Here is a 22,576-nt window from a genome sequence, read left to right as displayed (position 1 = left end):
CTGGAAAAATGAACATAGAGTACCTTTTTTTTTTTAATACTCTAGCATTTTCTCTTCATGGACTTTGTAAACAAGAGATACTAATATAACAGCATATTCAAAATGCCAGTACTCTTAAATACTACAGAAGGAAGACATCCTAAAATTGGGGTGTTAGACCTTAGAGGGAAAGATGGGAGTCACTTTACTGATTTAGCTATTTAGGTACTTCAGCAAGGAAGTCCTTGGTGTAGTTGGTTAGGTGGGGACCCCAACAATCAGTATATGATTTGGCTTGATTTGTTTTTGATAGATAAGGCTTTAGATGTCATGGATATTCTACAAAGAATATCCATATAGCATTATTTTAGGAAGGTTACTTTGGAAATCATGTTTTCGTGGAATAGAAAGATAAAAGCAGATAATAATCTGGTTTTAAGACAATAATGTGCTATACTAGGTGATGGTGGAAATGAGTTGAGGGGTGACTTCCTGCCTCATTATCATCACCAATTTTCTTTACTCTTCACCTACTCCAGCTTGGCAAACTTTGGTGTCAGTAATTTACCTTTAGTGTTTTGTCTTCTGAGATTTATTTGGCTAGAGGGAAATCCACCCACATTCCTTCTGTATCTGAAAACTTTTTGTTGTTGTTGTTGTGGACTGAGCTGTATTTGTCCAGAGTTGGAAATTCTTGGTAATAATAATATTAATTAATTGAAAAGTTAGGTTTTATTTTCTGATATTCCATTGGTTAGATTTTGCACAGTTTTAATTGTCTGAAATTATCTTTTTGTTTGTTTGTTTCCTGGTAACTCTATACTTCTGACCCTAACCCCATGAAACTCTATATACAGTTAATACAAATCCATTTTAACTGTGATAAAAACTCTAAGCTATTTGTAAAATAGTAAATCTTTTCTACTTCCTTAAAGTGATTAAGTATAAAGCCTGACATCTGTAAAATATGGATGTGGACTTTGAAGAGGACTTACATTAATTTAGATTAATTTCATCAGTTTTGAGAGCCTTTACTCAAAATGTTGATGATTATTGAAATAGAATCAGTAAAACATATGTGGAAAAAAATTACTTGTCGTGTTTTTTCTTTTCATTTTAGCCAAGATATTTGCTGAAATTTGAACAAATTTACCTCTCTAAGCCAACCCACTGGGAAAGAGATGGTGCTCCTTCACCAATGATGCCAAATGAGGCCAGATTAAGAAATCTCACGTAAGAGTTTTTTCCAGTAACTGCTAGTGAAATACAGTTCAGAAAATGTAATGATCACCAGTTGAGGATTTTAGCAGATACCTTACTGTTGCTTATTTGTGATCTACTTTTATTTTCAAAGGTATTCTGCTCCACTTTATGTTGATATAACAAAAACAGTCATTAAAGAAGGCGAAGAACAACTTCAGACTCAGCATCAGAAAACTTTCATAGGAAAAATTCCAATTATGTTGCGTTCAACTTATTGCCTGTTGAATGGCTTAACAGATCGTGATCTTTGTGAGTTAAATGAATGCCCTTTGGATCCTGGTGGCTATTTCATTATTAATGGATCTGAAAAGGTATAGTAGCATTATTCAAAAAATTACAAAATAATAATTAAGTTTTAGATTGTAAAAATTGAAATTAAAAATTAAACTTACACAGAATAACCTAACAGTAGCAGTTGAATTATTTAGGGTATAATAGCTGAACTTACATGAATGAAAACTTTATGTAGCTGTATATAATAGATGCTAGAAATTTGGTCAGTTGTTTGAGCTTAAATATTTTCATGAAGTTAGGCAAAATGGAGTTTGTGAAGTTCAAGAATTCATATTTTTGCTACTCTGTATGATCAAGGACCTTGTGGGTTTTATAACTGAAACTTTTTTTATTGTCTACATAGGTTCTTATTGCTCAAGAGAAAATGGCAACAAACACAGTCTATGTGTTTGCCAAAAAGGATTCTAAATATGCCTACACCGGAGAGTGTAGATCATGTCTGGAGAATTCTTCCCGACCCACCAGTACTATTTGGGTTAGCATGTTGGCAAGAGGAGGACAGGTGTGTACTGGAATTTGATGTTGTTTGGGTTTATTCTATTTTGTCTAGCTTTGTTATTTACCAGAATGCATTTTTAATTGGTAAAGCTTTTCTGGAGCGTATTATGATAGGTATTGTATTATTTTTTTATTGATGTGTAACAAATTAATCAAATAGTGACAGTTTATCAGCTTACAGATTCTGAGTTTACGATACAGTTGTGGTTTAGCTGGATCCTGTGGCTGATTGTCTCATCATGCTGTACTCTAGGTGTTTGGGCTGCAGTTATGTTAAGATTCCTTCATGTGGTTGTCAAAGGCATCCCGTTTCCCCAAGGGCTGTTGAACTGAGGGTCACAGTTCTTTATTAGCTGTTGACTGGAAGTTTCTCTCTCTCTTAGTTTAAAGACTTCAAATGGTTTTTATTTATAAATAGGGGTAGAATGGGGCCCAAGTATAAGTATTTGGAAAAGATTTCAAGATGACTGGGATATACATTCTTTGTTGAGACACATTGACTTGGATTATGGAACACAAAGATATGCACAGAGAAATTATTGTGTCAGCAATGGGCAAAGCAAATTAATTAGATGCAAAGGAAAATTATCTAGATTGAGTGATGGATTTGATGGGAATATGATTACTAATTAAGGTTCTGTGGTTTCTATTTTGAGTTTTTGAATGGTACAATAAAGACCTAAGAATTGATTTTTTAGAAGAAATAGTTTATTTTCAGACAGGAAGATGGGGGGGGTACATGTTATAAGCATTTTTAATGCTCTGCTTATTTAGGAAAAAGATCTATGATGAAACAAACATAGATTGGAATAATTTAATATCTAAGTAGAAACAATCAAGTGGCAATTGGTATGAGGAATGAGAGTATAAGAAAAAGGTCAGAATGAAGATTTGGCTATCGTTTAGAAGTGGTTAGTAAACACCGTGAAAATACGATAATTTTTCTGAGGAAAGATTCCTATAGTAGGAGTAGAAAGACAACAATTTGTTGTTAGAGGGACCATGATAATGTGTTACGAGACCAAAAGAAGATGGAGTGAGTATAATATTGAAGTAAAGAAATATGATTAAAACAGAGAACCCGAGTGTTTGCATGCCAGTGTAGGCTAGTAACTTTTGCTTTTGTGTATGTGTAAAATAAGAGAGTGATTTGGAAAAGATGGAAGAGTATTGATTTTGAAACATTCTTCACACAAGGAGATATCTGACTGACCATCTCTGAGTTAGTTTTAATCTCTTGTTTCTTTCCTTCTGGAGGTTTTTTTTTTTTTTTGTTTTGTTTTTTGGGGAAGGGGAGATGGAGTGGCATCAGAGTTGATCTTCTCTGGCAACCAAAGGTCAAGTCCAAATGCAGTGTTGGGAAATTCTGAGAGGATCTTGGCAGCAGATAGCAGAGAATCATCATTCTCTCAGGTTTAAATGACCAGCCTGTCATTTAAAGATCTTTTTTCCAGTGATTTTGAAAAGCGGCCATAGTGTTCCTTAGAGTATGCAGCCATGGTTCCATTGACATATATACAATGAATACAGTATACAGTGGTTCTCAGGATGGTTTTATATGAATGTGATCTCTGGTGCTCATTCTAACAATGTTTTATTTTTCTAGGGTGCAAAAAAGAGTGCTATTGGTCAGCGCATTGTGGCCACGTTACCGTATATCAAGCAAGAAGTTCCCATCATTATTGTGTTCAGAGCATTAGGTTTTGTGTCTGACAGAGATATTTTAGAGCATATTATTTATGATTTTGAAGATCCAGAAATGATGGAAATGGTAATGTGAAAGCAAAATATATTCATAGTGTTTTACAAGAGGTTTAAAGTTACTGTTACTAATCTTAAAACTTAGTAGAAAACTGGGCTTCCCTGGTGGCGCAGCGGTTGAGCGCTGGGTTGCGAAGCTGCCCGCAGCCTCTGCCGCACCGGTTCGATCCCCGGCTGCTCCCCGGCCACAAGAGGAGGGTCCCACATGGCGCACAGACCTCTCCTGCCGCCCGCTGCTCCCCTCAGCAGTGTACTTCGGTCCTTCTGCCTCTGCTCCCTGCTCTGGCTCTGGTGAATTCTCTCACCCTACCGTGCTTCTGACTGTACCCAGTGCATGTATAAACAAACAAACAAATAAAACATGCCTCTATTTAAAAAAAAAAAAAAAAAAACTTAGTAGAAAACTGCTTATGAGCAAATGAGCTGTTAAAAATCCCATGTGCCACTTACTGGATAAAGGCTTCAGCCCTGCCTTAGCCTCTTCCTAATAATTCTGTGTAAAATAGATAAGAAAACCTAAGCCTTCCAGATGCAATGACAACAGGAAGAAACAGTCATAAGGAAAATCATAAAAGCATACCAGCCTGGTACAGTTTAGTAAAAAGGGAAAATGAGAAGTTGGTATTTCCTTTCTTTTAGACTTTTTATTTGAAATAATTTCAAGCTTACAGAAAAGTTGCAAAGAATTTTTGCATATCCTTCGCCCAGATTCACTGGTTTGTTCTTTTGACACATTTGCTTTAGTATTCTATTTATCTGTATATATGCATTTTTTTTTTCTGTAGCATCTGAAAGTAAATTTCAGGTATCATGCCCTTTTACTCTTGTATACTTGAATGCATATTTCCTTAGAAAGAGGTCATTCACATATATACTCGTGGTATAGTCATGAAAATCAGGATATTTAAAAAGGTACAATACTATTAACTATTGTACTCCGGTTTTTGCCAGTTGTCCTGATAATGTCTTCAGTACCATTTTCCCCCACTCTGGTTCAGAATCCAGTCAGGATCATGCATTGCATTTTGTTTTTATGTAACTTTAGCTTCTTTGCAATAAATTTTTCCTCGGTCTTTCATAAAGTTGTGAATTTGGTTAGGATAGGCTACTTTGTAGAATTTCCAATTTGTTTTTTTTTTATATTTCCTCATGATTAGATTCAGTTTTTGCATTTATTTGGCCGGAAAAATACAGATCTGATGTGTGCTTCCTGGGACGGTGTATCGTGAGTCACATGATACACAAGCTCTTATGAAGTGCTTAGGCCAGTTTTTTTAAGTCTGCATCAAGCATTCACTATGCAAAAGTGCCTGAATTTTTTTCTTCTTGTAGTACATTATTGTATCTAGCAAAAATACCATTAGCTATTCCTTTTTCCTAGCCCGAATTAAACAAGATAATTTCATAGTAACAACTTCCTGTAAAGAGAGCACTTTTATTTACTGTGTTATCTATGTCTTTACCTTGACTACTTTACAGGGTCTTTTTCTGACCTTTGGTGCCATGATTGGAATTTGGCTTGTGGGTCAGTGATTAAATAAACATCAGAAATCAAAGACTGGAAAGGCATTTCAGTCTATGTGGTGGGATTAAAGTGTCTTTTGAGGGTCCAAAGCTACTAATGTTACCTCTCGTTCCCCATATTCAGAGCTGGAAAATTAAAATTGGAGTGAAAATTAGAGATTATTTTATTAACTCCTTTTTAGATGAGGAAACTAATCACATGGCTCATTACAGGCCATAGCTTGTTATTGGCAGGTATGGAATGCAAGTCTGTATAATAGTGTGCTTTGCAAAATACTGAGTAGTTTTATTTGTAGGTTAAAAGCCTCTTAAACAGACTGAAAATAATCTGGTACGTTAATTCATTTGTAGCTCAGTAAACTTTAATTTGGTATTAAACGTCTCTAAATTGATTATAAATATTTGTAAGGAACTTTATTTTGCCATTGTTCATTAAAATTTAAAAACCAAAAAGAAATATCCTTCTTTTTATAATGCAATTATTTTTATTTTTGTAGAAAGTATAATTGCCTGTGCTGATGAATGGGTTTTGTCAGGACTCTCTAAGATGTCTTTTCTAAGATTTTGTAATAACTTGGTTTTTCTAAAAATATTTTGTATGTTTGACTAGATTCATAAGGATTTTGCAAAATAAGTGATAGTTGATTCATTTTGAGGTGAAATTGTGAATCTGAAAATAACTTATAGATTATCTAATAGGTTAAACCTTCTCTGGATGAAGCTTTTGTCATTCAAGAACAGAATGTTGCACTTAATTTTATTGGCTCAAGAGGGGCAAAGCCTGGTGTTACCAAAGAGAAAAGAATTAAATATGCAAAAGAAGTCTTACAAAAAGAAATGCTCCCTCATGTTGGTGTCAGTGATTTTTGTGAGACCAAAAAAGCTTATTTCTTGGGGTATGTAAAATTTCATGTTTTAAGTTCTTTGCCAAGACATAGTTAAGATAAAGTTTCTCTTAAAGTTAAAAATGTCAAAAAATGATGTTTAAATATATAAGTGTAAAAAAAGCCTAACATCACATGCTTGCTTTCTTTTTCTTTAAGGTACATGGTTCATAGGTTGCTTCTAGCAGCTTTGGGTAGAAGAGAATTAGATGACAGAGATCACTATGGGAACAAAAGATTGGATCTTGCTGGGCCACTGCTTGCATTCTTATTTAGAGGGTAAGGAACTATAGAATGTATTTTTTTGTTAAAGTAGGGAGATTTCATTTTAGATTGGTCATTCCACATGGAGCAGTATCTGTATTGGCTGCATATGAAGTTAGCTATGTACTCTACCACTTGCCCAGATTTAGTTCTTCATGTCTGAGAATTTCAAGTTTGTGGGACATTCTATTACTTGATTGCCTAGTCGTTATTCCTCTGGTAACTTTATAAAGTATTTTAGAAAACTGAATTATTGCCTTGATTTTCTAAGTGTTGATGTTGAAGTTTTTATTAATCCTGCTTTCGCATTTTCAAAGACTGCATGAAATATATCAAATATTAGTAGTAGTTATATTACAGTATTTGGGTTGTAAATGATTTTTATTTTATTCTTGGTATGTTTTTATGATTTCCATATTTTCTATAATGAACATATAGAAAATTATAAATTAGTAAAATGTTATTTTTAAAAATAAAATGTGTAATGCAAGAAGATAATATTAACAGTGTTTTGTATATGTTTTGCTTTTAGTGTATTGTAGTTTAGTGTTTTTCATATATTAAGAGAGTAATGACAGCCCTTTCCTTCTACCCCAACCGCTTCTTGTCCCCTCTTGGCAGTATTGTCCCTTTGAGAAAGCATGTTACAGACTTTTATATGTTTAAAATAATATTGTTTATTTGGCAGTATGTTTAAGAATTTGCTTAAAGAAGTACGGATCTATGCGCAGAAGTTTATTGATCGAGGAAAGGATTTTAACTTGGAGTTGGCAATTAAAACAAGAATTATATCTGATGGTCTAAAATACTCTTTAGCTACTGGAAACTGGGGTGATCAAAAGAAAGCTCATCAAGCCAGAGCTGGAGTATCTCAGGTAAGGGTGTCGGCTGTACTATAAACCTACTACTAGGTTTGATAGGAAAATGTTACGGGACCAGCATTTTGTTTCATTCTCCGAACGAAAATTTATTTTGCTTTTTACCCCCTTGGTCACATGTAAAATCCCTGGGAATTTTGAATTATGAAATGCAATTTTTCTTAAATTAGCTATTAGCATCACTAAGGGGACCTAAAAATTTGGTTTGCATTTAGAAGCCTAAGAGAGTTAATAAATTAGAGTAGCTACTTGGGGGGTGAGATTGCCCGTGTTTGTGAAATTTAAGTCTTTAAAGCTCCATATTAGATGCTGACTCAAGAGACTGGTTAGGCATCCCTTTTGTTTGTTGCAAATAGTAGAGATCTTCCTCGATCTAACTCTTCTTACCTCTTGATAAGCATGATGTAAGTTGAAAATATGTTTAATAAAACTAAATTACCAAACATCATAGCTTAGCACAGCCTACCATAAATGTGCACAGAACATTTGCACTGGCAACACAGTCACTGCAGAGAGTTGGTTGTTTAGCCTTTTGATAACCTGAAGGACTCAGAGCTGTGACTCACAGCTGCTGCCCAGGGAGGAGAGTATCATACCACTTATCATTAACCTAGGAAAAGATAGAAACTTAAAATTCAAAGTATAGTTTTCTACTAAATGGGTATTGTTGTTGCACCATTGTAAAGTTGAAAAATTAAGTAGAAACATCCTAAGTTGAGGCCATCTGTTCTTTTAACACTCATTTCTCTATGTTGGCCTATTGTAAGTACAGTGACAGCAATAGCTATTCTCAGCTGGAATAATTGGGGAAAACTTGTAAAAAAAATATTAAACTGGCCCATACCATTATCACCTGATAGATTTGGCATTCTGAAACCAATCTCAAACTCCCGATTCCTAGAAACCCAAATACTCTAAGAAATTCTGGGAGAAACTAATTTCCAGTCTGTGGTAATAGCATGGTCAAAGGTAGATTGGTGAGAGGTTGTTTGACAATATAGCTGAACTACAGAAACATCAGGAGACTGGTAGGGGAAGGTTGCTTGGCATTTCCGTGAGAAGGGCTTTAATACCAAGCTCCTCTGCAGTCAGTTGGAACCTTTTCAGTATTTTTTTAAATGGATAAGTGATATGAACACATCTGTTTTAATAATTATGGTAACCGAGAATGGTGGGTTGGAAGGGACAGGACAGACACTTGTGAGGTAATATAGTATAGGTAAGAAATACGAGACTGGTGTGTGGCTATGATACTGAGAATGGAGAAGTTGACTTTTGAGAAAATTTGAAAATAGAATTGACAGGTTATGTTTTATTGATGTGTGAAAGTGAGAGATAAAAATAGAGTCTTCTAGACTGGGAGATAAAGAAAAGGGTGATGCATTAACCATGACAGGAGATTTAGGAAAAGGAAGGAGGTTTGGATTGTTGTAGGACTGGAGGAACACTGTGACTTGTTATTAGATACGAGCTTGTGTTGCTTGCTTTATATCCCTCTGAATAATACCTTTACTTACAAGTATTACCTTGCTTGCTGTCCTGTAAATATCCGATCTCCATGTTGGATTCAGAGGTTCTAGCCTGGGAAAACTACTAGGATGGATTAGTGATGTCTGCCATGCTTAAAGAAATTTGAGTTGGTAACATTTAACACTTACTGAATGCCTAATGTATGCCAAGTACTGTTCTAGGCACTAGGATCCACAGTGAACAAAAACAAATAAAAAAATCCCTATCCCTGTGGAGTTGATGTTCTGGTGGTTGGAGTCAGAATTTAAATAAAATACTTATTCAGTGTATTAGGACTTTTGTTACCTATTTGCCATCCCTGCTATCAAAGACTCTGAAGTTATGGGGGTGAACAAGATTATCCAGGGAAGGGATAGAGAAAGGAGGGGTAGGCACATTTTGACACAGCTTATATATTTAATGTAAAAATATGACTGCCTCATGCTAATATTTGCCAAAAATGTGAGTATGAGTAGTAGAACTGCCCAAACTTTAAAAATTTGCTGTTGTTTTCTAGGTATTAAACCGCCTGACTTTTGCATCTACTCTTTCTCACCTGCGTCGTTTAAATTCTCCTATTGGTAGAGATGGCAAACTAGCGAAGCCAAGACAGTTGCATAATACGTTGTGGGGAATGGTGTGTCCTGCTGAGACTCCAGAGGTAATTTCACAGTAGAGTTATGTTCACAACGAGTCTGCCAAAAATTATATAGGGCATAATTACTTTTGGAAGTTAAGTTTTTATTATGCAGTATTTTTTAGAATTAAGATACCGTTTATAACTTTGCTCTTAGGAAGGAAATCTTGAAATCAAGTTGAAGAAAAAATGTTTATGGAAAAGGATTTTGATAGGCATGTGTTAAATCGATGTAATACTTTTTTTTTTTTTTTTTTTTTTGCCCCCTATTCTAGGGCCATGCTGTAGGCCTTGTGAAAAATTTAGCTCTGATGGCTTATATTTCAGTTGGATCTCAACCTTCTCCAATTTTGGAATTTTTAGAAGAATGGAGTATGGAAAATTTAGAAGAAATTTCTCCTGCAGCTATTGCTGAGTGTGTATAGATGTAATAAAAAAATCCAAAATTATTGTTATCTCTGGTTCGGTGTTAGTATAGAAATACTAACTACAAAATGCTTTTGGTTTTGCATTTCAGTGCAACCAAGATTTTTGTTAATGGGTGCTGGGTTGGAATACATAAAGATCCTGAACAACTTATGAACACTCTAAGGAAATTGCGGCGTCAGATGGACATCATTGTGTCTGAAGTGAGTGTCTTTAAAATGATATTTGGGATTTCTTTTCTTCTTTTCTTTCTTTTTTTTTTTTTTAAAGGATTTATTTATGCATACAAGATCTGGGCTACAGGCCAGAAGTGTGGGGTGGGGGGCGGGTGAGAGGATTCACCAGAGACAGAATGGGAAGCAAAACAGGTGTATTGACAGAAATACACGGCTGAGGGGAGCAGCAGGCAAGACAGGAGAGGACTGCCGCACCATGTGGCTTAGCTCCCTGGCAGGAGATCGAAGTCATGCTGCAGTGGCTGCTGACACTTGATAATGCTGAGACTTAACCCCATGCGCCACCAGAGAGGAGGATCTTTGGGATTTCTAAATGAGGAATAAAACTAATCAAACTTATATTTGCATTGTTATTTTCCATTAACTGGTTCCCCTGAATTGTAAAGTGCTTGTGTCAAAAGTCTAGGTGATGTTTTGATTTTGAGCTAATTATAAGGTATTACTTGCTCTAATGCTTAGATATATGCTTCTAAAAAATTGACATGTAATTTAAATACAATTTAAGAACTCTATTTCAAAAGGAATTATTTGAGGATCGTTTTATAAAACTGACAATGCTTTTAAAAAGGGAATAATCATCGTGATTTATCCTTTGTCTGAATCCAGAGATTCATTCCTAAAATGTGATACCTCTAATAAATTCTACTGTATTTGAGAGAATATTGAAATGCCTTGGAATCAGGGTGGATTATTTTTATTATTAAATTATTATTTTAATTATTAAAGTTGTTAGGAACTTTGGGCTTTTTGCTTTTAGTATGTTTTTATTGAATGATATGGTGCAGGCCTTTGATTCCCCCAGATCCATACCTTGTGTTTGTGACATTCTCTTTGAAATCTGGTAGTACATCTGAGTTCAGAATGGCCACATTTCATGTGCTCCATAGTGACATGTGGCTAGTGACTGCTGAATTGAACAGCTAGACTATAAGCCATTTATTTGTCTGACAGGAGAATGTGAAATATCTAGCTTATTACTGGAAAAGTATGGTCAAAACAAAGTAGTAAAGGGCTGTTATTGAGAAGTTACAGAGTGAAATATGTGTAATTATCAAAGAAACAAAATAAGATACTGTTATATACTAGTGTTTGTTGTAAATCCCCAAATTTTTTCTTTACATTAACTTGCATGACATTATCAGATTATTTTGAGCCCCTTTAATTACCAAGCTTGGGTTTTTTTCCTTTATAAAAATTAAATTATACCTTAGTTTTTAGTATATTGAACAATGATAAACTTATATTTGTTCATTTTACTCAATAACTTTTTGCTGCAGAAACTTATTAAGAAATGTTGTATTTTGGGGCCTCCCTTGGTGGTGCAGGCAGTTGAGCGCAGCGCTATGAAGCTGTCCGCAGCCTCTGCAGCGCGGGTTTGATCCCGGCCGGCTGGGGAGAATCCCACATGGCGTGGCAGACCTCTCCTTGTCTGCCTGTTCTGCTCCCCGCTCTGTCTCTGGTGAATCCTCTCACCCTCCTACGTGTCTGGCCTGTACCCCGGTTCTTGTATGCATGAATAAATTAAAAAAAAAAAAGAAATACTGTATTTTTAGCTAAGCCTTGGGGATATAGAGAAAGTAAAAGTTCATTAGATTGTTTTGTCTTTTTATATTTAGGTTTCCATGATCAGAGATATTCGAGAACGGGAGATTCGGATCTATACAGATGCAGGCCGTATTTGTAGACCACTTCTGATTGTGGAAAAACAAAAGCTGCTTTTGAAGAAGAGACATATTGACCAATTGAAAGAGAGAGAATATAACAACTACAGGTAAGAATATGTAGTGAGAAAAGTGTGTGCATTAAAAAAATTCGGATGTATTTGATGTGCTATAAAATTACCTATTTTAAGTTTCACAGTTCAGTGGTTTTTAGTATACTCATGAGATTGTGTATCATCACCACTATTTAATGCCAGAACATTTATCATCACCCCCAAAATAAATTTGTTTTTCTTTTCTTTTTTTTAAAGATTTATTTATTTTATGCATACAAGAACTGGGGTCCAAGCCAGAGGTGTCGGGGGTGAGGCTTCACCAGAGACAGAGTAGGGAACAAAACAGGCAGGTTGACAGAAATACACTGCTGAGGGGAGCAGCGGGTAAGTCAGGAAAGGTCTGCTTCGCCATGTGGGTCACCTCCCTGGTCGGGATTGAACTCGTGCTGCAGTGGTTTTGGGTAGCTTCATAGTGCTGTGTCTTAACCCCTGCGCCACCAGGGAGGCCCTTTTCTTAACTTTCGTTATTAAGCTGGAGACTTGTAAGTTTTCATTTAAGACATGATAATAAAATCTAATAATGAGAAATAACCTATACAGTACAAATAATGCATTATATATAACATAATTTGAGCAATGTAATAATAAATTAGAAATTTAATAAAAAGAACTTGCTTTACAAATGGTTTTTAGTGACATATTTTACTGTAAAAAATTCAAATACTATGAATTATAAAAATACATTAAAAGCCTTTAATTCATATTCTCTTAAAGCATAATACTGCTAATTGTTGGGTTTATATTCTTCTAGACTTTATTTTATGTATTTATATACTCTTTGCTCCCACAAGTACACTTTCTTTAAAGCAAGTAAAACAGGGCCTCCCCGGTAGCACAGCGGTTGAGCGCTGGGCTGCGAAGCTGCCTGCAGCCTCTGCAGCACCGGTTTGATCCCCGGCCGCCAGGCGAGGGTCCCACATGGAGCACAGACCTCTCCTGCCACCTGCTGCTCCCCTTAGCAGTGTACTTCGGTCCTTCTGCCTGTTCAGCTCCCTGCTCTGGCTCTGGTGAATTCTCTTACCCTCCCGTGCTTCTGACTGTACCCAGTGCTTGTATAAATAAATAAATCTTAAAAAAAAAAAAATAAAGCAAGTAAAACAACCTAAAGATAGTTATGGAGCCCTACCTTATATGTATTGTCCTTATATGTATTGTCCAATAATTTGCTTTTTTTTTTCATTGTTAACAGTAATATACCTTTTTCTATCAGTACATATCGGAATATTTTTTATTTCTGGCATTATCATTTTAATTATTTTAAATTTTTTTATATTTTGGGTTACATTCTTGTTCTTCCTTATGCGCACATGTTCCATTCTGCCTCCACTAAAAACACTGTGCCAATACCCCATCTGCCTCCCTTCCCTCCCCTCCTCTTTCAGGAATATTCTTTATTAAGTAGGCGGTCTTGTTAGTTAAAATATTTCAGGAAATAAGGAATTAAGTAAATTATTCTTTTTCAGTTGGCAGGATCTGGTGGCCAGTGGAGTAGTAGAATATATTGATACTCTGGAAGAAGAAACAGTCATGCTTGCAATGACTCCAGATGATTTACAAGAGAAAGAAGTAGCTTACTGTTCCACATACACACACTGTGAGATTCATCCATCAATGATTCTTGGTGTCTGTGCATCTATTATTCCCTTTCCTGATCATAACCAGGTTGGTAGCAGCTTTTAACTTCTGGTTTGTGAGGAAGAGTGGGAAATGGAATAAAAAAGATTAGTCTGTCATGTCTTCCTAAGGAAAAGCCTTGTAATGAAAAAGTTATATATTCCTACAGAATCAGCATTTAATAGGCTTATTCTTGTGTTTTATTGTTACAAACTATAACTGATTGTTCCAGATGATTATGACTTACCTTTCAGGAAAAAACAGGAACTTTACTAATTTTACCCCATAAATATTTCTGATTTATGTAGTGCCCTAAAGAGTCTATTGCTTTAGAAGTAATTAAATTATCATCGATTCTGCTTTTTGTTTCTCCCATTAGTCCCCTAGAAACACCTACCAGTCTGCTATGGGTAAGCAGGCTATGGGAGTTTATATCACCAATTTCCATGTTCGTATGGATACATTGGCCCATGTTCTCTATTATCCTCAAAAACCACTTGTGACAACACGTTCTATGGAATATCTACGATTTAGAGAGCTGCCAGCAGGTATGTTCAGTTTTGTTTTACAGTTTTTAAGATCTTGCCATGCTTAAGCACTTTTCTGGGTACTTGGAAGGGTTTTAAAATGCTTATGACACAATCTCTATTCTCACAGAATTTATAAGATGGTGGAAAATCTGAGTAGAATTAAAAGAAGAGGTAGCTATGTAGAAAGTGTAATGATGGAGGCACAGAATCCTGTGGAGGCACAGACTGAAAGAAATGATTGATTCTTGTTGGAAGTCTAGAGATAGTTTCTTGAAGGAGGTAGCATTTTAGATAGAGTAAAGTTGATGAAATGGTTTTTGAGTTTGAGAAATGGTTCGTGTAGTGGCCTACATGCATGCAGACATGAGATCTGGAAACAGCAGTCCTGTAAGTGTGGTATGGCTAGAGTTTAAATACATGGGAGTGAAGTGTGTGGTGTCATGGTTTGGAGAAAGCAGGTTGAATTTTATTTAAAAATGAAGACCCATCTAACCTTTTGAGCAAGGAAGTAATATAATTAGAAATGTATTTTAAGAATATCATTCTGGTGGTTGTATAAGGGTCCTAATATTAGAGTCATACGGTATTTAACAGGGAGATAATTTAGAGATTTTTGCAGTGGTCTAAGAGAGGAATGGCGAGGTCCTGAAGAAATGACAAAGTGTGAGGCACCGTTTTGAGTAATTTTGATAGAGCTTGATGATTACTTGGATTCTGGAATGATGAAGAGAGGGAAGAAAATGTGATGGAAATGTTGTGTGTGGCTTGTGTAATTGAGGAGAGAGGGCTACTGTTAATAATATTGGGCATACATTGGAGAAGGGAAGAGATTTAGATACACGTTGATAAGATCAATTTTGGATGTGTTGATTTTCAGTTGCTGCATGTAATAAATTATTTCCTAATGTGAGTTGCAAATGTAAGTTGAGGGGAGGTTAAGTTTAGCAGTGTGAAATATTTGCTCTGTTAATAATTATAAATTACTATGAAATTGCTGAGGGAAAATTCAGAAGGAAAATAAAGCTAGAGAAAATTTTAGGCACTAGGAAAAGAAATAAGAGAGATTTGGACAATTAGGAGTTTATAGGAAGACATTTTCAAGGAGACTATACAGTTTTTGTAGACAAGTCTGAAGGATCTCAAGATGTTGAATCTTAAAGGAGACAGTATAGTTCTTTGGCACAATTATTTTCTTACTAAATTAGCAAAATCTTAGTTTTGACTGTGGGTAATATTTATTATTTGTAAAGTTTGCCTTCTAAGTAGGGGTTTTAAAATATTAACCATAATATGGGATCTAACATTTTGATAGCAAATTCTTACAGGCTAGAATTATTTATTTTCAGAGTCCTCCACAAGGGGATACTCTTGTTTAGAAAACCTGAAGCTCTTAGGTTGTCTACAATGTGCTCATATTTTTGGGATATACTTACATTGCCGTGTTTTCTGTAACGTTTAGATAATACAGCTTTATAGGGAGAGAAGAAAAAAAACACAAGGATTTGGATTTGAAATGAAGTGTTGCTTCCTTTCGGACTGATAGAAAGTGGTGAGGGCAAGGCTGGAAGGGGCTGCTTATTACCTTTCAGTTCTAGTACTGCTTCATCCTTAAAAAAAACAACCTTGGGCCTCCCCTGGTGGCGCAGCGGTTGAGTGCTGGGCTACGAAGCTGCCCGCAGCCTCTGCAGCGCCGGTTCCATCCCCGGCTGCTGGTGAGGGTCCCACACAGCGTGCAGACCTCTCCTGCCGCCCGCTGCTCCCCTCAGCAGTGTACTTCTTCGTCAGTCTGCCTATTCTGCTCCCCACTCTGGCTCTGGTGAATTCTCTCACCCTCCCTCGCTTCTGACTGTACCTGGTACTTGTGTAAATAAATAAATAAACAAATCATAAAAAAAAAAAAAAAACCACCTTCATTTTGAGATAATTTCACTTAGAGAAAAGTTGTAAGACTAGTTTAAGGATTCCTACATCCCCTCATCCAGATTTCCTAATTTACATTTACCACATTTGTTTCACTATTCTCTCTTTTCTGGAACCATTTGAGCATAAGTTGCAAACATGAAGTCACATCGCTCTGTAATTCTTTAGTGTATATTTTCTAAAAATAAGTACATTCTTCATAAGACAACTATCAGAATGAGGTTAACACAATGCACATCAGGTTAGTGGTGCCCATTACAAATGGTTCCAGTTGTCCTAACAATGTTCTGAAAGGGCCTAGGATCTAGTCTAGGATTGTGAATTGCTTTTAGTTGCTTATCTCTTATCTCTTAATTTGGCATCATTCCTCAGTCTTCTCATTTCTCATTATGGCCATTTTTGAAGAGTCCAGGCAAAAATTACTTTGTAAATGGTTCCTCATTTTGGTTTGACTGTTTTTCTCAGGTTTTGAATTTTTGGCAGGATTAGTATAGAAGAGGCGTGGTATTTTCAGTGTATCATCAGGAGGTCCAGACTGTCTGTTTAACCCATTATTAGTGATTGTAATTTTAATTATGTGAAGATGGTGTCTGTCAGGTTTTGCCACATTTTGTGCTGTGAAAATTGTGAAACTTGGTTTGGGAAAACACTTTATAACCATTTATTATTAAAACGGTTACTTTGGGGATGGGTTCTAGTCTGTAGGATTTGCTTACTGTAGTTTGCCTCACAGATTACTATCCTGGGAGGAGTTGACTTTTAACAGTTTCCATGGTGATATGTGGCATATGCGGTTAAATAAAACTGAATTAAAAGAAAGGGGCAATTTTTCTTTGTTTTTCCAGTTGGTGCTTTAATACTTGCTCTTTAATGCACTCTTTGTAGGTATCAACTCAATTGTGGCCATTGCATCATACACTGGATATAACCAAGAAGACTCTGTTATCATGAACCGTTCAGCTGTAGACAGAGGCTTTTTCAGGTCAGCTATTTACAAAATTTGTCTAAACACATATAGTGGAAATGTGAATACATTAATCAGAAATAAGTTATTTAATAGTAGTTTTGACTTGTATGTGTCCAAAACTTTTGGTGATTTTGAAAGTTAGGCTGAAAGAAATTTTGATCTGGCAGAAATTTTTCTGTAATGATATGTAATCTTTTGCCTCCATTTGTGTAGCTTTGTGGCTGTCTGGCAGGCTCATATGCTGTATGGATGCTTGCATAGGGTTTTTTTTTTTTTTTTAATTTATTTTAAAGATTTATTTATTTATGCATACAAAAGCCGGGGTACAAAAAACAAAATAAACAAAACACATTAATCAAACCAAGGTGCTACCTGGATTAACAAATCTATTTTAACTGAAATAACATATATTATGTTATTTCTATATATCATGGGTGGCAACATACCAGGAAAGTTGCAAGAGCTATCACAATCCATAATCTATTCACCTCATCTAGTTCACTTCCTTCCCATCCCTGCTGGAAATGTAGAAAACAAATTTCATGGAAACGAATATGCATAATCATTGCATAGGGTTTAGTGTGTGAAGCCAGTTCCCTACGCCAGAGAGCAGGAGGCCTGGTCGAGGTGACAAACAACTAATTGAAGACACTGCTGCTTTTGTCTCAGGATTTTCATATACTAATACTTTGAAGCCTTTTTTATTTTTTTGTAAGCACATACATGTTTACATTTAGATAATGTAGAGACAGCTAAAGAAGATATGAAAATTAGCTTATAATCTGTTTAAATTAAAATGTGCTTTTATTCTTTTTTTCTGTTATGCTTCAGTTTGATTGTTTCATGCATAAACATGGATCCCAAAACCCATGGCATATGAATATTGGTTAAAAATCTGGAAATTTAGAAGATAGGAGGGGCTTCCCCCCCCCCGTGTTGTTTCAGAGATAGCACTAGGACCAAAGGTGGACATTATATCTTCATACCACTAACTTCTTTTTTTTTTTTTTTTTAAAGATTTATTTATTTATTTATACAAGCACTGGGTACAGTCAGAAGCACGGGAGGGTGAGAGAATTCACCAGAGCCAGAGTGGGGAGCAGAGCAGGCAGAAGGACCGAAGTACACTGCTGAGGGGAGCAGCGGGCGGCAGGAGAGGTCTGCGCGCCATGTGGGACCCTCCTCTGGTGGCCGGGGAGCAGCCGGGGATCGAACCGGTGCTGCAGAGGCTGCGGGCAGCTTCGCAACCCAGCGCTCAACCGCTGCACCACCGGGGAGGCCCCATACCACTAACTTCTCACTAGAGATACTCAAGCAGATACTGGGTCTCTGAGAAAATAGTTGTTTTGAGCAGCAGGTTAGAAAGTGACCTCCGGTCCTTCCTGCATCGTACATTAAGGTTTTGGGTCAAAAACTGCGTGTGTGGCCTGTGTGGTAGTATTAGAAATTAACATTGACCCTTAATATAGTTAACTCTTGTCCCAGATATCAGTTAAGTAAAAATTACTGGTATGTTCTAACTGCTAGTACTAAAGGAATATAAAAGTTACCTTTAGAATCATGTTTTTTTAGATCTGTTTTCTATCGGTCATACAAAGAACAGGAGTCTAAGAAGGGATTTGATCAAGAAGAAGTTTTTGAGAAGCCTACACGTGCAACATGCCAGGGTAAGTGATACAGTCATTTAAATGATAGGATTTATTTATTTGTTTACTTTTAAAGATTTATTTATTTATGCATGCAAGAATTGGGTACAGCCTAGAGGTGCGGGGGGTGAGAGGATTCACCAGAGACAGACTGGGGAGCAGAACAGGCAGATTGACTGAAATACACTGCTCAGGGGAGCAGCGGGCAAGTCAGGAGAGGTCTGCTGCGCCATGTGGGTAGCTCCCTGGCTGGGGATCGAGCTCGTGCTGCAGTGGCTGTGGATAGCTTCATCAGTTGCATCTTAACCCCTTGTTCCACCAGTGAGGCCAAATGATAGGATTTAAACCTTGGTTTTCCTAATTAATTTTCTGGGTTTTATTCCACTCCCTCCTCCTCCCCCTGTTTTTAGCCACATGGCAGTATGTTTTTATGTCATTCTCTGAGCCCATAGTTAAGAAAATATGTATTGCTAAAAATCTTTGTACTGAAGAGTGGGCCTTCTATAGCCCTTACATCCTGGTGTAACACCTGCACTGAGGAGGGTATTTAGAAAACCAGAGAGGGACACACCTCAGCCTTGTCTAACTTGCACTATCTCGGGTCCTAGTTTTTATGCCTTTTAATAGGAACTTCCTTCTGTCTTCACATTGTAGTGTTATCATAATATTCATCCAGCCACAGTATTTGTATGCATTTAACAAATAAACAAGAGGATTCTGAGCATATTTTTGTTTCTTCTAGAAAATGGACATTCATTTTTTAGTTGCTTTTCTTTTCACAGATACTTAAAACCTGTATTTACAGTGGAATGCATGGGATGTTCCAAGGGAATAGGTTATCTCTACTATGGTCTTGATTTCTGATAATAAATGTATTTTGCTTGTTTAGGTATTTTTCTATCATTTCATTTCCCATGGATGGCTGTATGTAGTAGTGAATTGATGTCAGTGGAGTTAAGATTATATAAGAAGAAATTAAAAAGCTCTATGGGGGGATGTGTACAGAGGTACAGAGGCCATGTATATTCTCTCTCATGTAATACAGTGATCAGAAGATGGCAAAACACTAATCCAAAGTCCCCTAGCAAATGGAGACTTGATTTTCCAGTGATAAGTCCATTATACTTTTTTACAGACTTTAGAATTATTTGTAAAGTTTGGAATAAAGACATTACTACTACACATGGTTCATGGGATTGGAGATACCTGTGAACTCCTCTCTGATTTGGAACTGATTCATGTATTTGGTTTTTAATCTTTGTTGTGGATTATGTGACATTTGAAATACTTTTGTGTGTGCTAGGATTTTTTCTGAAAATCGCATGTCTGTCCTTGCAGGTATGAGGCATGCTATTTATGACAAGTTGGATGATGATGGTTTGATAGCTCCTGGAGTTCGTGTATCAGGAGATGATGTTATTATAGGCAAAACGGTCACTTTGCCTGAAAATGAAGATGAATTGGAAAGCACTAATAGACGCTATACCAAGAGAGATTGTAGTACTTTTCTCAGAACTAGTGAGACGGGCATTGTGGATCAGGTCATGGTAACTCTTAACCAGGAAGGATATAAATTTTGTAAAATAAGGGTGAGTATTGCTTTGTCTTGTCAATATTTATAGAAAGTAAACCAGTTTGATTTAACTAACTGATTTTTCTATGAATTCAGGTACGCTCCGTTAGAATTCCACAGATTGGAGACAAATTTGCCAGTCGGCATGGTCAGAAGGGTACTTGTGGTATTCAGTATAGACAAGAGGTAAGTGTCTGTTACCTGCTTTACCTCTAATCCAAGTTTTGTTGAACATTTTATTAAATCAAAATTTGCTTAAGAGCCCAAAGGTGGCAATGTTTGGTTTTGTAATATTAAGTACGTTTAATAGAACTTAGGGCTTCAAAAAATGCACGTGGATGGTGGTGGGGTAAGTTCTAATTCCATATCTAAGAGATTTAAACTTCTCTTTAAAAAATGTTTTTTAGGATATGCCTTTCACCTGTGAAGGTATCACCCCTGACATCATCATAAATCCCCATGCCATCCCCTCTCGTATGACTATTGGTCACTTGATTGAATGTCTTCAAGGGAAGGTAAGAGATGCTTCTTCCAAACTGGTGTGTTTTTCAAATGATGATAGGTGATTTCTCTCAGCTTTGAGCCAGGGCACTTTAGAAAAGCTAGTACAATACTTACTTTCTTGCTCTTAAATTGGTTGTGATTATGCCCACCTCCCCCTTTTTTTGCGAAAGTATGCAAAATTATGGCTAAATTAGAATTTTTGTAAAATTTACTACATCCAACCTCTACATACATATGGGGTAATCCTTTTGACTGATTCTTTTTTTTTTTTTTTTTTAAGATTTATTTATTTATTTATACAAGCACTGGGTACAGTCAGAAGCGCGGGAGGGTGAGAGAATTCACCAGAGCCAGAGCGGGGAGCAGAGCAGGCAGAAGGACCAAAGTACACTGCTGAGGGGAGCAGCGGGCGGCAGGAGAGGTCTGCGCACCATGTGGGACCCTCCTCCGTTGGCCTGGGAGCAGCCGGGGATGGAGCCGGCGCTGCAGAGGCTGTGGGCAGCTTCGCAACCCAGCGCTCAACCACTGCGCCACTGGGGAGGCCCTGACTGATTCTTTTCTATAGATGAATATTTAATTCATTGGTAGCTAGTTCCCTGTGTACAACTTTATAGTTATATTATTTATTATCATGCACACATCTTTTAGTGGAGATTTTCTATATATTTTTTTAAATGGAGGATTTTTTTTTTTTAAAGATTTATTTATTTTTATACTAGAGCTGGGTACAGGCCAGAGGTGTGGGAGGGTGAGAGGATTCACCAGAGACAGCAGGGAGCTGAACAGGCAGATGGACCGAAATACACTGCTGAGGGGAGCAGCAGGCGCGAAAGGAGAGGTCTGCCACGACATGTGGGAATCTCCCTGGCCAGCCGGGAATTGAACCCGTGCTGCAGAGGCTGCGGACAGATTCCCAGTGCTGCGCTCAACCCACTGCACCACCAGGAAGGCCCTGGAGATTTTCTGTTTTTACGAATTATGTCACGGTAGAAAGTGCAGATTTAGATTTTAGGACACAAAAGTGTTTTTTTCCTTGCGCCCTTGGAAGTATTTGGAAGTCTCATTCTTTTTGTATTTGGTCCCATGGATAGCTTCCTATTTGAAGACTTAAATTGAGGGGGTTTTAGGGGGATAAGTTATATTTTGTGTAATGTGTTTATAAAACAAATCTTGTAATATTACAGTTTTCCATAACAGATTTTTAAGTTCAAAATCTTTGTAGAAAGGATTTTTATTTTATTGAATATATTTTTATGGTTACAGAGTTTTGAGAGGAGGTGAAAAGTAGCTTTTTAAAGCCTATTTTCTTTTTAAGGTATCAGCTAATAAGGGTGAAATTGGTGATGCCACTCCATTTAATGATGCTGTTAATGTGCAGAAGATTTCTAATCTTTTGTCTGATTATGGCTACCATCTCAGAGGAAATGAGGTATACTTGCTCTTTCATCAGTAATATATATATTATGTGTGTTCTTATTATGTGTTTCTTTCAAATGATGATTTCTCTGAGCTTTGAAGCTAGGACATTTTAAAAAGCTAGTACAATACTTATTTTCCTACTGTTAAATAGATTATGATTATGGTGTTTAATTTTATTCTTAAAAAATCAAACCTTGCAGTAAGTATAAGACATACATCAAATGTGTGCACAGATCAGAAATATATAGCTTGATCAGTTTTCACAAACTGAACATACTCGCTTGACTGGCACTGAGATCCCCCAAAGAAAATGACCTTTCCTTTTATGCCCAGATGCCCCCTCTAAGTGTCCCCTTTCAGTCACTACCTTCCCATCCCCACCCAAGGTAACTGCCTCTTGCCTTCTAACAGTATAGATTAGTTTTGTATATTTTGATTGTTATATAAATAGAACCATACTGTATATGCACGTG

The 22,576-nt window shown here is 36.6% G+C and overlaps 1 protein-coding gene across 2 annotated transcripts in view; it reads left to right on the top strand.

Moving 5' to 3' along the window:
• Positions 1-22,576, top strand: part of POLR2B (RNA polymerase II subunit B) — a gene marked incomplete at its 5' end in the record, with an annotated part of 34,827 nt that overhangs the window by 7,833 nt on the left and 4,418 nt on the right. For both annotated transcript variants that reach the window (XM_084233298.1, XM_084233299.1), the window contains 19 exons: positions 1,100-1,212; positions 1,334-1,553; positions 1,880-2,038; positions 3,641-3,805; positions 6,019-6,215; positions 6,363-6,482; positions 7,156-7,342; positions 9,372-9,515; positions 9,767-9,906; positions 10,009-10,120; positions 11,770-11,924; positions 13,394-13,592; positions 13,924-14,092; positions 16,880-16,976; positions 18,534-18,628; positions 19,946-20,196; positions 20,277-20,366; positions 20,588-20,695; positions 22,000-22,113. In XM_084233298.1, the coding sequence (XP_084089424.1) occupies positions 1,100-1,212; positions 1,334-1,553; positions 1,880-2,038; positions 3,641-3,805; positions 6,019-6,215; positions 6,363-6,482; positions 7,156-7,342; positions 9,372-9,515; positions 9,767-9,906; positions 10,009-10,120; positions 11,770-11,924; positions 13,394-13,592; positions 13,924-14,092; positions 16,880-16,976; positions 18,534-18,628; positions 19,946-20,196; positions 20,277-20,366; positions 20,588-20,695; positions 22,000-22,113 (2,835 nt within the window). The remainder of the gene's footprint in view (positions 1-1,099; positions 1,213-1,333; positions 1,554-1,879; positions 2,039-3,640; positions 3,806-6,018; positions 6,216-6,362; positions 6,483-7,155; positions 7,343-9,371; positions 9,516-9,766; positions 9,907-10,008; positions 10,121-11,769; positions 11,925-13,393; positions 13,593-13,923; positions 14,093-16,879; positions 16,977-18,533; positions 18,629-19,945; positions 20,197-20,276; positions 20,367-20,587; positions 20,696-21,999; positions 22,114-22,576) is intronic.

Source organism: Talpa europaea, assembly GCF_964194135.1.
Source record: "Talpa europaea genome assembly, chromosome: 5".
Lineage (NCBI taxonomy): Eukaryota > Metazoa > Chordata > Mammalia > Eulipotyphla > Talpidae > Talpa > Talpa europaea.
The sequence above is the reverse complement of the archived record's forward strand: the minus strand, read 5'-3'. Positions and strand labels throughout refer to the sequence as shown.